Source organism: Aquila chrysaetos, chromosome 8 (assembly GCF_900496995.4).
Source record: "Aquila chrysaetos chrysaetos chromosome 8, bAquChr1.4, whole genome shotgun sequence".
Lineage (NCBI taxonomy): Eukaryota > Metazoa > Chordata > Aves > Accipitriformes > Accipitridae > Aquila > Aquila chrysaetos.
In genome coordinates, this window is record NC_044011.1 from 8,342,559 (window position 1) to 8,360,261 (window position 17,703).

The window sequence follows — 17,703 nt, forward strand, 5'->3', positions numbered from 1 at the left end:
GTTTATACCACAAGTAAACCACAGGAGAAAGGGATTCAAAACGTAACAGAGTCCTTTAAAAAGGTAGTGCCTGGTTTTCCCTGTAATTGCAGTTTACTGCTTATGGTGTGTTTTCCCAACGTAAGTTCATTCTTTTTTTACAAAAAAACCAATTTTTTTTTTTCTTTTTTTATCACCTATTTCAAGTTCACACTGTCACAAACTGCAAAGGGCTCCACTTTCCCGTGTGCCCTCCTGCTGCTGGAGAGCTTACCTTGCTGTTGACAGGTACTTCCACACAGACCCTTGCTTTGCCACTGTCAAACAGCAGTGCAGCTAATGCAGAATTATTTGCTACCTTTTGGGAATTACGGAGATACTCAGATGCTGAATTGTAAAAAATAATCCTACGCCTAAATTTTTAAGGTTTGCTAGTCCAAAGCAATATAGGGCTTTGACAGCTGTCAATACCCTGAAAATACAAGGTAGGTTCAGGGAACTGTAAAGCAAAATTCTGAACAACGCATTAGCAGCTATTTATAAAATAGGTGAAAAAAATGACGAAAAAAAAATCCTGTGTATTTATCTACCTAATACATTGATTTGCTTCGAAGATCTCTTGTACTGTTCATGCTCAGTAAACAGGGTATTCACCATTTGTAGACCTCAAAGTGGCCTTGTGTCTTTATGACTCTGCAGGACCCTTCTGTTCTCAGAGAATGACGGTGAGCCTGGGATAGAGCATTCACCATGAGCTCTGTCTCTAGTTCTCAGCACGGTCTCCAAATGTTCCTGGTCTCCCTCCTCACTGAAGGAACTTAGCATTGCTAAGACGACTTGGCCAGAAACAGGTTTCCAGGGCAACTGTTTCGGTTTAACTACTGCATGCTGTTGTCACAAACAAGTTTTACAAAATATACTTGGGTTTGTGCTGTTGTGACCAGCCCTTCCAGAAAGCTCTGTTTGCTGCAAGGGACATACTGCTAGGGCTAGCTGTTGTGATGAAACGGAAATTGCACTGACATTTAATACATTTTGGGGGGGTTATTCATTTAAGTTAAAACTTTCTGAATTATTTTGAGGGACAGGCAATAGAAGAGGAATGTTTCTGTGAATACTATTAATTTGGTCCTTTCCACCTGTTTCTGTATTGTTGGCAAGGAACTGTAGGCTGAAGTCAATTAATGACTTTCTGGTCAAGCTTTTCAAATTGATGGCAATCACATGCCTTTTCATATATTTCTGCTTGTCATGCAGACTTAGCTCTTGTAGCACAGCGTGATGCTTTGCCACTGACGGTCACTGCCCAGTCGGTATGCTTTCCTTACATTTTTCAGCCCTTTGTTATTGAAAAACATCATCAGAAACTTACAAAAATCAACCCCTGAATATATTCCCTTGCAGATATTGGAAAATATCAATGTAAAAGCACCTTAACTGAAGCTCGTTGAAGTTTGGGAAGGAAAGGAGTATTTCTGTTGGTTTTGAGGAACTTTGAATTAGGCTTATTTGAAAGTATCCAAGTGCTCTGTAAGATCGTGTGCTCATTTGAGTCAATTGTAAGGGACAGAGACTTCAATGGATTTCACCTGCTCAACAATTGTTGGAGATTAATTTGTTGTACTTACTTTGCTGAAGACAATTACTAAGGAGAAATTCCCCTTCCTAAATCTGTAGTCCCTCTTCCTCAGATTGGGGAGAAAAGTTTTTTTCAGTGTGTTTCAGTAGTGCTCTAGGAGGAGCTACCTGTACTGTGGATGTTGCTTACGAAGATGAAGATCTTTGTTTCTGGCTTTGTTTCTGGGTCATGAATGAGTTACAGAGAAATGCTTCAGAAGTAGTTGATGTGTGTGTTAGGCCTGTTGTTTAAAAGTCTTCTAAAAGAAAGGGGAACCCTGAGACTCAAGAACTTTGGAAAGAATGAATTATACCAGGTAAAGTTGTCCTTTCATGTTTTTTTTGGTTTGCAACATTGCTGGAAGGGCTAAATGATTTTCACCACATCGTCCGTTAACATTCAGCTGGCATTAATTATTTTTCTTTTTTACAGCAATGTAAACCCTGTGCATATAGGTGAGAATATGATGTTTGTAGAGCTACTTCTGTTTCTTGAGCTGTATTTATGCTGCTTATGGAAGCAACAGGTGTTAATAAACACTGTTAAGCATATGGAAATGAAAAAATAGGGCTTGTAAAATACCAGAAAAAAGCCAAAAAAGAAACTTTTGGAAGCACCTAGGAAAGTCAGTATCTGTCAGAAGCCTTGAAAATTTTACCATCAATGTTAGTAGCAGTGGTGAATACGGGTAGTTTGGAATTAGTGCTGATGGACAAGTTGATCATAAAGAAGAGACGGAGCGTAACTCACGTTAGTTTCCACCTAGTGAGCTGGAAGTCCAAGTTGTTTTCTGCTGCTGTCTTGTGGAGAGAAAATAAGTATTCAATATTGGGCATATTTTACATCTCATGACAAAAAATCCTACCTTGCTGAAAAAAATGTGGTTTCTCATGTGACTAGCCTGGGAAAAAGGCCACTGACATGTGCTTTTCCTCTTAACATGAAAATGTACTGAAGCTTGCAGAGCAGAATATTTACAGTACATTTGGAAAGACAATGGACATCTGTTAAGATGCTACTTACGGACTTGGGGGAGCCACGTCGTTCCATGACAGATTTCCATTATGACCTTGTGTAAGTTGCCCAACACTGGCTGATTTGGGGTTTTGTTAACTTAAATTTAAGTCTCTAAACACTTTTTTGTGTTATGCATGTTGGGAAATAGCCCTGGTTACATGCAGTCCAGAATTCAAAATATAGGTAGAGGCAATCAGGTGGTCACCTTATAATATGTATGATGATGTTCACCTCTCAGGTGAGGACAAATATCATAGAGCTGTGATGCCCTCAGATATGCTGCTGCTGAGTACCATAGCTGAGTACCTCCCTTTCCATTTTCTCCAGATGTGAGGAGAAGCTTAAGAACTTACAGTGCAAGCTTTCAAGCTTGCGTATGTAGTTTCATATTTAACAACTTTTGAGCTGTCACAGTGCCATATAATCTTAAAAATTTTCAAACTCCTTTAATTAAACATAGTATCAGATTTTATTTTAAATCTGTACTGACTTCTATGTGAGGGCCAATGGCAAATGGTTTTGGGTACCACATCCGTGTAGTTCCTGTTCCACAGCCATTTTGCAGGGTGCTGTTCCAGGGCTGCTGGGAATGGTATGGTTAGTTCTCCTGGTCCTCTAAACTATCTGAATCAGCCCCAGCTGTCGGACAAGATCCCGTTTTGGACTCAGCATGTGTCCAGGGACCCGGGTCTATCATCTGTACAGTTCTTTCTGGTTTTTGTGATTAATTACCAAATATATTAAGACATGCTATAGCATCATGCAGAGCTTCACATGCAATATATGGACTTCCTTCCTTTCAAAGTTTCTTAATTAGCCACAGCACTAGTAAAAAGTCTAGGTACTCCAGAATTACAAGCATGGGAGAACTAGAGTTTCCAAGGAATACATACTGTTTTTTCACATCGTTTGTTGTTGGAACGTGTGTAAAATAACACACAAAAACTCAGAATAAATTCCTTTTGGAAGTTGTCTTTCATGACTCTTCCCTGCATATTACAGCAAAATGTTCTTTGAAATCCCTCCTCCTCCTGTCCCCAGCAGAGCATTGCCATCAGAGCTAGTTATCCTTTACTGATGATACACCAGAAGCATTAATGAGCTAAGTGCCTGGTCCATCAAACGAACCTAAAGAACTTCCACATGGCCTGAGACTCGGAGCTAATCCAGGATGTCTGCTAATATAGTTTTGCTTCCTGAATGTATAAGGACAGCAGTCTTCATTGAGTTTGTTCTAAACGTTTGCAATGCCAACAGATCAGAGGGAACTGACCTGGTGTTTAGAGATGGTTGCATTCTAGCTGGTGAGGCATCAGTTGAAGGCTTTTTCTGTCCTCCACCACAAGGCGTGTGAACCCCAAGACCACCAGTCTCAGAAAAGCAAGATGTACTGTACTGCAGACTTAAAAGAAAGCTTCACACAGGAAAACTAACATCCTATGAGAGACTTGCGTAATTGCTACCTGGAAGCTTCTAAATCAATTCCTTGAAATCATTAAACAAAATTTGCTGATAAGGTCATCAGGTTCCTTATTTTCTGCCCTCTTCCTTTCTGCTCTTTTATCCTATGAATTTGCTTTCCTGGTGGGGCTTTTTTTTTCTTTCTTTCACCTTTAAGGACTGCATGAGTAAAACAGACTGCCTTCTCTACAGCCTCTTCTACCATCTCTACTTCTGTGGTCTGAATTAATTCCCAGTGATTGGGAATTAAAAGTGCAAAGCTGTTCTGCAGGGCTTTGTTTCCAAGGTTCATGTAAAGCACAAGAGAACAGGGTGTGTACCAAATACTGAGTTAATGGGCTGGAATTGTGGAAATGAGACCTTAGTTTCTTTCTGCCCTGAGAGTAATAGGTTGCATGCAGTATTATGTACCCGAAAAGCCTCGAACAAAGTAAATGCTGTGGTGTGTCAGGGTAAGGTGAGGGCGGAATTAAAATGAAAGGCTCTGCATATAGGGAAAACTTCTCTCACCCACTGGCTAGCCTAAAGTAGGGAGGCTGATTTGAAGTCTCAGCTCCCCAGTCTTCCTGCACAGTAAGTTTTGCCCTGAATTGCCTCGTACAGAATCACCCTCTGTCTCATAGCAGTGTCTTGTAATGCTTATCATGCAGAAGAGCTTTCTGAAGTGCTTTGGACAGTGTCTCTATGCAGAATTGGCATAGGTGAAATGAATGTGTTTGCGGATCCTGGTGCTTTTCTTCTGAAGCTGTATTATGGAGCTGGTTTGGAAGTGATAAGAAAGGACTACAGAGTGAGATCAAGCGGGTTTTTCATCTGCAAGACCTTTTACCAATTTCCTGAATTTAGTTGATCCTGCATAGCCTACGTCACAGATGAAGCCATTCATGTATCTTACTCTTTTTGCTGCTGTCTTATAGTGGCAGTAAAACAGAGCAGATTTTTTTGCAGTTTTTGCAGAATTTTGCTTGAGCTTCCATTTCTGTTTTGTATCTAACCTTAGTCTGACGAAACACTTCTGACACTGATAGAGTTCCCCCTCCCCAGGAATATTGATGCTACGGGAAATGCCGTGGCAGACATCCACACAGTAAACAGGAAAGATTTTTTTTTTTTTTTTCACATTCTTTCAACTGAAACGTGTACCAAGAGAGGATCTGTGTCATCTTTTTCAGTTAAGTCAGTCGATATAAACCATATCATGGGAAGTCAAGCGGATCATTATTTCTTTTGCAGATGTGGGAAGGCTTTGTGTCAATGACTTGTCACTAACTGTTTCACCGTGTTTTAGTAACAACTCTACATTTTAAATAAGAGAGTCCTGTAACTAAGAATGCTGTAATTTAATGTTTGTGCTGTCGCAGTCAAGGCTAATGAGGTTGACACAGCCTGGAAGCCTCTATGCTGTGATCTTTACGGGGTAGGGTGATGGCTGTAACCCATTTTCTCTCCTTCCGTAAGTGACATTACTGCCATGCTTGTCCTGAATTGAGGGGGACACTGGTAACCTCAGCAGAGAGAAAGAGGATGGGCTGGGACAGACTGAATTCTCTTCCTTTCTAGAGCCTGTCTCATCAAGTTATCCTGGATGTTCACTGGTTGGGAACATCTGTTTCCCTAGTGTTACTTTCACCTCAAGGAAAAAAAAAAAAAAAAAAGAATATGCCACATTCTGCAATAAGATTAGAAACCAGCTATGAACTGTGTAATTCTCCACATGACCCTACAGGGTTGGTGCAAATCTTTCACGTTTTTTCATGTGTCTGTACATAAAAGCACACATTTTTAAAACGCGTGATTATCCCACAACCTATATGGTTCTCCAGCACTATACCCACGTTGCTTTCAATGTCTGTTTCAAACACAATTAGCCTAGGAGAAAAATGTAGCATGCTACAATTTCTACATGCCGAGAAATGGTGAGAGGGAAGTGCTTGTGAAAACTCCGTTAGAGTGAGTGATATTTTGAAAAAAAAATTTTTTACTCTGAGAATAATTGCATTTAACTTGATCATAAACCACCTGGATACTACTTCTCCAGGTTATACAGACTCCAAATAGCTATTACGATTGTTGGAAATAATACAGTCTCAACACTTATAACAGGTCAGGAACACACAGAAACAGACTTCAGAACTAAACTACGAAAAATAAACTACAAAAAGCAAAACATTGGTGTTTTAAAATGCTGAAATGTTGAGAAATAAGTTTCTCAACTACTTTTAGCATATGGCAGATCCCCAGCTTGTTGGAAATGGGGTGTTGGCAGGGCCGGGAAAGCTTTAGGAAAGCTGCAGTTACTTTTCTCTTTTGTAGTCACATACGCCTCTGTGGTACTGCACCTCATTTAGCGCTGGCTGTCCAGAGCAATCTAACCCAGAAACTGTTCTGCACATCACTGTCACTGCATTAATAGGATCGGAGGGTGCTCAGTGTGACTGTGAGCCCTCTCTGTTTGACAAGGAAGAGGTAAGTATCACTGGTAAAGCGATCTCTGCCGATCACCGAAACAACAAGCAGTAGACACAACCAAACCAAATGTACCCCTGTGCAGAAAAGACTTTGGGACAGGAGCTCATGGAGTTGCTCATCTCCGCTCCCAGCGACATTAACTGGTGGAATCCACGGGAGCAGAGCTGATGTGAAATCCTCCCCGAAGGGCCTGAGCCAGCTCTGTGTTCCCAAACAGGTATTCCTCTGACCCACAGGGGTGATGAAGCCTAGGTTCCTATGGGTTTGCATTATTATTCTGAGGTTTAAAAAATTAAGTTAGGTTTTCTGCTTTCTTTACACGTAACTTTGAAATTCTCCTCTCTTTCCTATTACAATCCATCTCTTGCTGTGCTTTGGCTGTGTTACACAGAATCCCATATTCTGTAGAAACTGGCCAACAGAATGAAAAGTTATGGAGTGGACCCCAGTCCTCTCTCTAAACAGCCACCTGTTTTATAAAACATGGAACTTTTTGTTATTTTTGAGACTGTTCCCTTCTAAAGTTTGGATGAAATCAGCCAATACATTCAAAAGCTTTTTGGGAGGAGAATGAAGGCACCAGGGAGTGGGAGGTCTAGTCTGACATTGCTGGAAAGCCACCTAAGATATCAGACTGTGCTTTACATCTTAAACTTTGACTTTAGAACTATGGTAAAAGTATAAGATCTATTGAAGCCTCACATACTGTATGAATACCAGAAGACTTTTATTTTTGGCATTCCTAATACACAAACTAAACAATGCAACTTGCCTGCAGTATTTCAGAACAAGTCTGGGCTTACCTTGTTTTTTCCTGTTTAAGATGCATTATGTAGAGATATTTTAGCTCTGTCTGCAGCAGGGAACAATGCTTCTTAACAGATTAAGTCTGGGTTTCAAGACTGAGTGCAGCGATGCTTTGGACTACATAAAGGTTATATTTCTGGGATAAAAGCGTGACTATGAAACTGGGATGGAGACAGTAAACTAAGTAGCACATATTTAAAAATGGTCTTAGATTTTGACTTGTTAAGGACTTCTGGCTCTGTTTAAGGATTTAAGTTTAGAAACTCTCTTTAATCTTGGAGCCTGCTGGTGTTGACACCAGCCTTCCCAGTGGTACTGATGAGACTTAATGCTGTGACTGTTGAATAGCTGGACTGTGGTGCTGTCCCCAGATCCTGTAAACACTTTCTGATGGATGGGCTGTATTTAAGGGCTCCGTTTTGTCATTTGTATAAAGCCTGCCCTGCACAGCAGACAGGTTTGAATTATTCCAGTCCTATGGTAAGTCTCCCTCAGCCTCCTGCTGTTTCCCCTCTGCACCCTAGAGCCTTCAGCTCTGTCCTGGTCCATGTGGAAAAATTGGAGCTGGATCCTGGTTGTGTTCATGGAGGATTTTCAAAGAAACCTCCTGCTGACTCCTTTCATAAAGACCAGTCTTAGAGGGTGGTTGGGACAGGTGTAAATGCCGAAATCATCGTCAGTCCCTAAAGTACAATGTCCATTTAGCCTCTGAAAGTAGCAGTGTAATTAGTGATGGTTGGTAGTGACCTCACAGGACCTACTCTAACAATGCAGATGCTGTTTGTCCCTATTCCCCAGCTTTGGATCTTGCCTTTGACACAGGTACCTGTCTGAGCCTGCCTGGGCCCACTCCACAGCCCAGATTACACATCTGGCTCAACACAGCATCCAGCCTGTTTCTGTGCCAGAGATACCTGAGAGTCTGCCCTCATCCTGCCTCTTCTGTACACCATAGGGCTGCCTCTGCCCAATGCAATGGGCCTTTGCAACCTCTGAGCTGCTCCATGGATCTGAGCACAAGGTCACTCCAGCTGCAGTAGTCTGGTTTGGGCTCCTCACCGAGGCTTGCAGAGCAAATACATCTGACCCTTTAAATGGACCCCCTGCCCTCTGGTTGATTGTGTCTTTTTATGTAATAACAATATGAAATTAAAGTAAATGGAACTCATGACTGTGACGAAGTACATAACAACCATGAGATATTTGCATTTCAGGGCATTTGAGGGGAAAGATAATAGCCATAAAACTTGTAGGAATAGATCTGATTTCTTGGCAGGCTTTTCTGTTGTTCACTGCAAACAAAAGTCCCACTGTAGCACCAACAGTAATGGAAGGAATGCTGCCGTTTCTTTTCCCCTTACACAAACATAATTTGAGGAGCAGGAGCAATAGCTCAGAAGAGAGGCTTTGCAGCTTGGCGCCTACATGTTTGGCTAGTAACAAAGCAATATTGACTTAGCTAGATTTGTGGTCACCGTACGTAGGAATGCTGGCTGGGAATGATCACTGCTAGGTGCAGATGGGAGGTTTCATGTTTATTCTAAACTATAACTGGGTCCAACTGCTTTGTGACTCCTGAGCATAAACCAGAGATCCTTTGGAAGGAGGAGGTCGAACTGCTGTGTGCCAGTCTTCAGGATGGATGTCAGACTTAGGACAGCCTTTTGAGTCAGGCGGGTGTGATGACCAGTGCTGTGCTCAATGTTTACTAAAGTAGTTGTCATCTAGCTTGTCAAGAATCAGGCATGCAGCCTAATATTACTCAAACTTCTAGAGAAATGGATTTCATTGGGCATGCTTGTAGGATTAACATACAAGCATCAGTATGGTTGTTTGGTGTTTGGGTTTTTTTTTTTTTTTTGTAGTTCTTCCTTTCCACCTGCACCAGAAAAAAATTATGGGATTTTCAAGCTAATGCATATGTGATAGGACAACTGTGCAAAGAAGATGGGGCCTTGTTCATGGTCCTAAAGCCAGTCAGACGTGTGCCTGTTTCTATCTGTCAGGGAAAGGTTCTCTTCCACTTTATTTCTCATTTATACTCTCACTATGTCATCAGCTTGACTACATTTTGATTCAACAGCTTGATGCGGGTTCAAAAGTCTGGTGTGACACTCATGGAGGCTCATTTTCTCTGTGGCTTTGCTAGGCATCATGCTCTTAAGACTTCCTATCATTTGTTTGCTTTCACCTCTTCCACAGGCTATTTACTGTATGGTTTTGCCCCCTCTATGATTTTGAGTGTACAGACCTGCCTATAGCCTGTTTCCCATGTAACAGGTCCTTCTGGTACAGTCATCTCATGTCACCTGAAATTCCTGGAGAGACCCATAACTTGACTTCATCCTGCTTCTTGGTCTCTCACTAGATAATTGGTGTGACTGCGTGAGGATACAGGAATTCAGCTTTGCTGGATTAGGCCTGTTGCTGGTCCTCCACACTGCACCCACCCAAAACCTGAGCTCAGTCCAAGGCTAAAAATCTTCAGTCACTGACTGCTGTCAGCAAACCAAAGCAGGAAGCCCTCTTTCCTTAAAGGTTAAAATATTTTTTATATACAATGAAAAGACTTGGTGTGCTGTCAGTGAAAGAAATCTCCTCAGACAAGAGCCCTATGTTTTTTGGAGTTTAGCTGACGTTGGGAGAAAACCCAAGTGTTATCAGAGGATTAGATGTAAGGTCTTGGTCCTTCAGCTCCTTTGTGTCTGTAAAACCTGAGTCACACAATCTCTTTAGAAGTAGATGAAGCCTCACCCTGCAAGGAGTTGAGGGTGGTGGCCAAGGTCCTCTGCACTGCTATGCTGACAGGAAGTCTTGGAAGGGAAACTGTACCAGTGAAACAGAGACATCTGCAGGAAGGTGAGGGAGTGGAAGAAAAGAGGAGCAGTAGGAACTAAGAAGTGGGAAGAGGATCAATGATGTCATAGATCTGCAGGAAACACCAAAACTAATCATATATTCTGTGTAGGCATTCCTCCTGGGACCTCCACAGCCTCTCCTACCCTCAAGCAGCAGATGGATGCCCACGTGTCCCAGGAGAAGGAGTTACTTCAGAAATGGATACTGGGTGCCTCAGATTTGCTACCACCATGCTCCTGAGCCGCCTTGAGCTGGGCCTGCTTTGCCACAGCTTTTTCTTTGAGGTAGAGGGAGGCAAATGAGGGTGCGTGGAGGAGAGAGGGAGGCAGGAGGAGAAAGGGGTAGAGACCAAGTCAAGAGGAAAGGAGTCAGCCTTGTCTGAACAGGAACCATGACTGCTCATCTGCACTCAGGTTGCCTCGGGGGAGTCCGAATGGTCGCAGTGCATGGATGTTGAAAGGTCTGGTGTGCAGTGCTGTGAGCCTGGAAGCTTTTTAAAATCGGATGAAGGGTATCATCACTGAACTAGAAAATAGCAAACGTGCCACCCATATTCAAGGATAGCAGGGGGAGAGGAAGAGGAAGGGAAGAAGTAACAGCTAGGCACTGCGTCCAAATTAACTAACCTTTAGTTACATGAGGACCATATAAATTCAGGACAAATTTTGAAAGTAAATCTAATTAAAGACATGGAGGGAACAGAAAATGGGGGCGGCGGGGGGGGGCAGAATTTACCAAAATAGGACATGCTAGAAGAAATGCCTTCCCCCCCCCCCCCCCCCCCCCCTTTTTTTCCCTTTGGTACCTAATGCTTTTAGACAAGGAATGCATCGTGTTGGCTGTCTGTGGAGGTTTGAAATAGTGTCAGTCAAGCCATTATTAGACAAAACTGGAGAAAACAGTAATTAGTGCAAGAAGCAGTAGTAGTAGTTAGCACAAGAAGTAACCGGGGAGATGAAGGGGTTGTCCCAAAAGCCTGGCTGGGTGCATTGCCCATCCCAGCGCCCATCCTGCAGGGTGAGGTGGTTGGGCCCGTGAGGGAGGGGTGGGCGGCAGGGCCGTGCCGCCAGCGGGGAGAGATGTGTCGGACTGACCTCGGGCTGGGAAGGGGAGGGTTCGTAGCTGGAGGTTAATGCTTGTGCAGGAGCAACGGGCGCCTGCGGTAGATTTGGGGGCCCTGTTTTAGCCTTGGGAGGGGGCAGCGGGGTGTGAGACCGGCGCCTCACAGGGCCGATCCCAAATCGAGCCCGGGTCTGGCCTTAAGTCCCAAGCCGAAATGTGACTGAGGGAAGGCGAGGCTCGGGCCCAGGGGCTCGCCCCGGTGCCGGGTGGGGGCTGTGGGGACAGCGGGGCATCCAGCTGGTGTCCGTGGCGGTGGAGGGGCCCCGTGGCGGACGTGGCCCCAAGCCTCTGCCAGGCCCTGGTGGCGGCAGGAGGATCAGGTGAGCAGCTCAGGGCTGAGGCGCCGGTTCCCGTTGTGGCTGAAGGGCCAGGTGGGACGTTCGGCACGTGGTGAGGAAGCCGTGAGGGATGCAGCGGGCGAGGCCTTCGCCCAGCCTGCGGCTGACGTGTGGACTCGCCACGCAGCAGGAAAACCGAGCATCACCCACGTGGTCCCTGCTGGCGAGCAGAGATTGGCATGGCAGACGCCGCTCGGTGACCTTGTCCGAAACCTCACGCTGGGCTCTGGCACACGTGCGTGTGTTTCGCTGTGTGCCTCCCAAGTTTCCCTGACTCCTGGGAAGCCGTGCTCAGCCGTACTGAGCTACTTTGTCATGCTTCAAAAGTCTCTTCACCCTCCATGTTCTGTAGGCAAAAATACCCCTCTGCCTCCCTCAGGAGGTATATCAAGAGGAGAGATGAAAATGTAGTTAACATCTCTTCCACTCTGCAAGTGCCAATTATGTGGGTTTTTCTCTCAGATGGTCTAGTTGATAAATATAGCTAGCTAAATTCAGAGTAACTGTTTTCAACCTGTGTTTAGCTCCGAAGTGGGCTGGTTCTATTTTTGGGCTGAAGAAGCATTTGCGTGCCTGAAATCCCATCCAAGTTCTTCTAACTATATCAGTTGCTCTAATAAAAGAGATTACCTCTTCCTACAGACCTTACCTCGCTTACATCCTTCAGGCACTGTGACTACAATAAAGCTGCTGCTGCTTCTTTCCTGTTGCTTCTCTGCCACCTGCAGTTCACAGCTTGAATGCACAAGACAGAGGATGAGGGGAAGCACATCAGGGTATTGCCTGACTTTACAGTGTTTCATTTGCAAGCTTAAAGACATTCCTGGGAACGTAGAAAAAGTTAAGTCAGAAGGGACCTCTGGAGTTTGCCCTGTCCAGCCCTTCATCATGCTGGGCTAAGAAATTTTGATTGGATGCTCAGGACCTTATCCAGTGCAGGTACTTCCAAGGACGGAGATTTCACAGCTTCTCTGGGCACGTCCTTCAGTGCTGAACTGTTCTTGCTGTGAAGATTTTTTTCCTTACGTCCAACTTATTTTTCTCTTCTTGCAACATGTGGCTGTGACCCCTTGCCCTTTCTCTGTGCACCTCTGAGAAGAGGCTCTTTCTTCTCTACCACGCACTGCAGTGGGAGACTGCAATTTCTTTCCTGCCTCTCTTTAGTGATCTCATCTATGGGCTATAGAAAAAAGTTCCTCCTGGGGTGATCCATGCTCCAGTCTCTCAGCAATCTCAGTGTTCCTCTGTGGGACTCTCTTCAGTTTGTCAATGTCTTGCTTGCTCTATAGGGCCCAAGACTGGACAACGTGTTCCAGGTGTGTCCCTGCCAGTGTGGAGTAGAGGGGAATAAGCACTTTCCTTTGTCTGCTGGCTGGGCACTTACTTATGTAGCCTAGTATGTGGTTAGCTGCCTTCATAGCAAGGCACACTGCTGTCTTTTGTGCAACTTGCCCAAAAAGAGCCCTCAAGTACCCTTTTGCAAAGCTGCTACCTATCCAGTTCACCCCTAGCGTGTACAGCCATGTCGGGTTAGGCCATCCCAGCTGTAGACATTGCACTTCTCCTTTTTGACCTTCAAGAGATTTCTGTTTGTGCATTCCTCTAGCCTGTCAAGGTCTCTCAGACTGTTTTTTTTCTATCCCCTACTTTTTGTTAAGCATGCAGTTTACCATCCTCTTGTGCTTGTGTTTATGCTATACAGACAGGTTCAAAGACCTAGTTCCTCCTTAGAGCAGTATTTTCTTTTATTATATAGAGGCATGGTGGGATGGGTTTTTAGAAGCAGACTATTCTTACTCACAGTGGAGATGGTCCTGGAAGGGGAAGGGCCTGTGCTGCCTAGCATGTTGCCCAGTGCCTTTGGAAACTTTCACTTTCTTATTGGCCTCCCACTTACCACCAGAAATGATAGTGACAGGATGCACACCTATCCCCTAGCAGAAAACACAGGCCCTAAGGTGTTCACCTTTGCTGTCTGTTCATTGGCGGAGTCACTAAGGAGACAAATTAGAGAATTCCTGCTCCTGAACTGTTCAAGAACACCATTTTATAAGAGACAATTTGCTTTCTTCTGCTTTGTGCCTTACCTTGTACTTTGCCTTGTCTCCTATCCATTTAGACCTTAAAGCTTCAGCTTAAATGAGGACTGAACTCAAGGCTGCTTCTGTGTTGAGGTTTTCAGACTACCGTGATCTGCCCAGAGAGGAAATGAAAGGACAGTATTTGAGTATGAACTTATCCCAACCCAGCTCTAGACTTCCCTTCAGGGCCATCCCAGTCTATATTCTAAATGGGGAAAAAAAATTAGTCTCCTCTTCTGCCCTATACCTAGCCAGCCTACTGTTACGTTTCTAGAACAAATAGCAGTAATCTCCACAAGAGGGTTTTGTGTCTGTTTAAAGATAGAAAAGAGGAGTGAATATAATTGGCTAGGCAGATCCTTCTCACTAGCAGCTGGTGCTGCTTCTCCTCTACTCAACATGTTGCAATCTGGTCTTTCTCTCTCATGTTTCTATGAAAAAATTCACGACTTTATTATCATGCTCATTTCCATTCCTCCAGCACAGGTCAATCATAGGAACAATTAAACAGTTCCGGAATTAGAAGTGACAATTAAAAAAGAAACAGAGGTAAGCATGGAATGGCAGGAGAAGAAAATTAAATGGTTTCTTTCCCCCTCCCCTTTGCTCCCTGTATCATATTGTTGTTGAAGGTACAATATAGTTCTGCCTTATTAGATGTCAGTTTATAAAATTTACTATGTGCTACTTAAAACCTGCCCATATCTGCATGCTTTCTCCTACTTCTCCCCAGTGGTCCTTCTTCCAGTGAGGCAATCCCACTTAAATTTATTGCTCCTTTATATGTAAATCAAGGCTCCGACTGCATCACATTTAAATATGCGCTTCAAATACTGTTTAATAGCGAGGGGATTCTGTGGGTTATCAATCATGCTATCTAGGCTGATGGGTCAGGATTTGACTTTCTGGCGGTGTCTCAGTCCCTAGTCTGTTTTCCTTGGTAGCAAGAGCAGTTAGGGTCTGCTTTTGGCCACCCCAAGCTGCTCACTTGGAAACTGGGAAAAGCAAGACATGCTCTGTAACACTGGAGATGGTTTTTTTTATACCTGAGCTCCTAAAAATCTTTGCAGTCATGCTACAAGCATGCTTTCTGCTATATGTCCCTCATTTAGTCTCTTCTTCAGGCTCAATTAAATTCTTCCACCCACATACATTTTCTTCTCATTTATGGTTTCAACTCACTCTCTTCTGGAATCCTACAGTTGTCCTAGAGCAGTGCCTGAAACTGGGCATAACGTTTGGCTGAAGCCTCTTCTGTACTGGGCGCACTGATGGGAGTATTCCCACTTGCTATGTGTTAAACACTAGCCTGTATATCCCAGAATGGCATTTGTCTTGCTCACCATACTGACACTGTGGATTTGTGCTGACTATGTCATCTACCATATTCCCCAGATATTTTCTAAATAATTTTCTACTGAGCCAGCTGTTGCTCGCTACTGGGCAGCTGCTTGTTTCTGCACATATTGAAGTTCATCCAGCTGTTCTCAGAATTTTCCAATTTATCAAAAGCATTTTCAGTTCCAATCCTGTCTCTAAGAATATCTGCATGCCCTCTCCATTTCATGTCATTTGCAAATTTAACAAGCATACTGTGTATTCCATCATCCATAGTGTAAACAAAAGTGGTGGGAGAATTAGATGCATATTCATGATGAATCTCTGTATAATACTGCTTGGTACCTCTTCCATTTGGACAGAGAACCTTTATAACTACTCTTTGAATATAGGTTTCCAGAGTTTTGTTTTTTTTTTTTTTTTTTTTTTATTTTGCACCCATGCTAGCCTATCTCCATCTAGATGATTTTCTTTTTTTTTTTCTTTTTGTTTTGCTTGCTCATAAGAATGCTACACAAGACAATGCCAAAAGTCTAAGTAAAGTCAAAATATTAAACAGCTACTGCTTCTTCGCTTCACTAACACTTAAACTGTGGTACTGGCTGTTATTCAGTTCCTTGTTTGTCATCTGGGTGCTTAGGGCAAGTTACTTTTTCCAGAATTTTTTTTCTTTTTTGGAAGTTGAAGGTAAAGTTGCTGAACTTTTACTCGTCTCCTTTCTCCCTTTCCCACTTTTAAACACAGACCCTGTATTTATGCTGTTACCATCACTGGTGCCCCACCAGTCCCCAGCTGTCCTTCTTGAAAGTAACTGTTAACGTGTTTGAGACTGTTTCAGGCAGTTTTTCACATGTGCTAGACAGATGTTCATCAGGTTCAGCCAAATTAGCAATACATTACTCTAAGTGCTGTCTAATCTGCTTATTCAGGCTATTAGGTTTTTTAACATTTATTTACCTTTTTCTCACTGATGTTACCAGTACCAGCCACCTACTCACCTTTTCAGTGATGACTGAAGGAAAAAAGCTCACTTCTTTGGCATTTTTGATCTCCTCCACCCCTTTCCCTATTGAGCAGGGTAGCCATGTTTCTTTGCGATTTCTATTAATGTTAATGCATTCAACTCATGGTGTCTTGTACTGTTTGAAATGAAGAGGCAGTGGTTCCATGCGTTTCTGTGGAGGGACTGTATCCTTTCATGAAGAAACATGTCCTGAAACATTTCACAACTGCTGGACATAGGTTGTCACTGTAACAGCACTGTTGGCTTGTTGATTCAAAGCCTCCCCTTGCTACAAGCCCTCCGTGTTCACTACTGGGCAGGGTCAGCTTGCCAGGAAAAGCACTGGTGTGCTGCTAATATAGCAGACATGCAAACTGGCTTTGCTGAGGATGCAGGAGGGTCTAAGAGGAAACTTTTAGCCCCATTAGCTTGTCACCATCCTGAGGAAGTGAAGCAAGCTGTACTAGGGAGACAGAAGTGAGAGCCACTTGGAAATATTAGCTCATCGAAGCTGTCCTTGCCAGTTACTAGCATTGAGAGCAAATGCCACTTGGGGATGCTGACATATGCTGGCAATTAATGCAAATGTATTCTTGCCTTTTTCATTACCCTTCTCATGGGGTGCCATTGGGTTTGGGGTGTGGGATGTTGAGGTCAGGCTCTGCCCTGACCTTCTAGCGTGGCCTCCTGCAGGCTCGAGTCTCTTTCATATGTTGTGTGGGTGTCTGCCAGGTTGTGCAGCTGCTTTAAGGTCTTGTCCACCTTCCTGAGGTTCAGAGAGCTGGCCTAGGCACCAACCTGCCCCTCGATTGCTGCCTGGTCCTTTGTCTCAGTGCAGCACTGAAAGGAGTTGCATTGTTTTCCTCCAAATTCCTGTCCTTTGGAGACAGCTCACAAACCTCTTGTCTTCCTAATTCTGCTTCTGTGGGCTTCAGTGCACCACCCCCCAGGGAAACAAGGTCCTGCAGGACCAAAGTGTCTGTGTACATAAGCCTAAATACTTCTAAATACACTGGAGTGCAACAGTGATTCATTTATTGGGTCTCTCTCTAAGCCACAGGACAATAATAACATGAGTTACAAAAAAGTTTTCATTTTTTTGATGGCAATCTCCTCCCCCACCCCCCAAAAAACAATCAATCAATGGCTCGCCTTCCAGGAAAAATTAGGAAAATCAGCCTACCATTTTGGTCAAATGTTAGGATCATGCTGGTAACATCCTGATGTTACCTGAGTTTATTGTGTTATTTAAAGCTGAGTGAGTAAATGGATGACAAAGTCATCACCACCACAATTACCAGCTAGTTATTAGCTGCAATATTTGTGGGCCTTCTGCGTCATGTGGCTGACACAGAACAGACTATGCCATCTTCATCCCAAAGGAGCTATGGTGTAAGGCTGAGGCATATTAATGGTAGGTATGGGCATCCTTTCTTGGTAAATATGGGATGTCATTGCCAGTGTTGTTCTGGTGATGTCAGATCCATGTTAATGCAATGTGTCAATCCAAGCACCATGACAGTTTGGCAGAAAGTGCTACTCTCACTCCATCAGAATTTTTTTTTCTTTTCTTTTTCCTTTCAAATCAGTAAACTTAATTTTGAACCAAAA

General features: G+C 43.6%; 1 protein-coding gene across 1 annotated transcript in view; it reads left to right on the forward strand.

Annotated features, from left to right (window-relative positions):
- The first annotated feature begins 4,781 nt into the window (after positions 1 to 4,781).
- The window catches only part of C8H6orf118 (chromosome 8 C6orf118 homolog), a 37,974-nt gene continuing 25,052 nt past the window's right edge, over positions 4,782 to 17,703 (forward strand). The window contains 2 exon segments of the mRNA XM_041125402.1: positions 4,782 to 4,865; positions 5,886 to 6,008. Coding sequence (XP_040981336.1) covers positions 4,782 to 4,865; positions 5,886 to 6,008 — 207 coding nt within the window.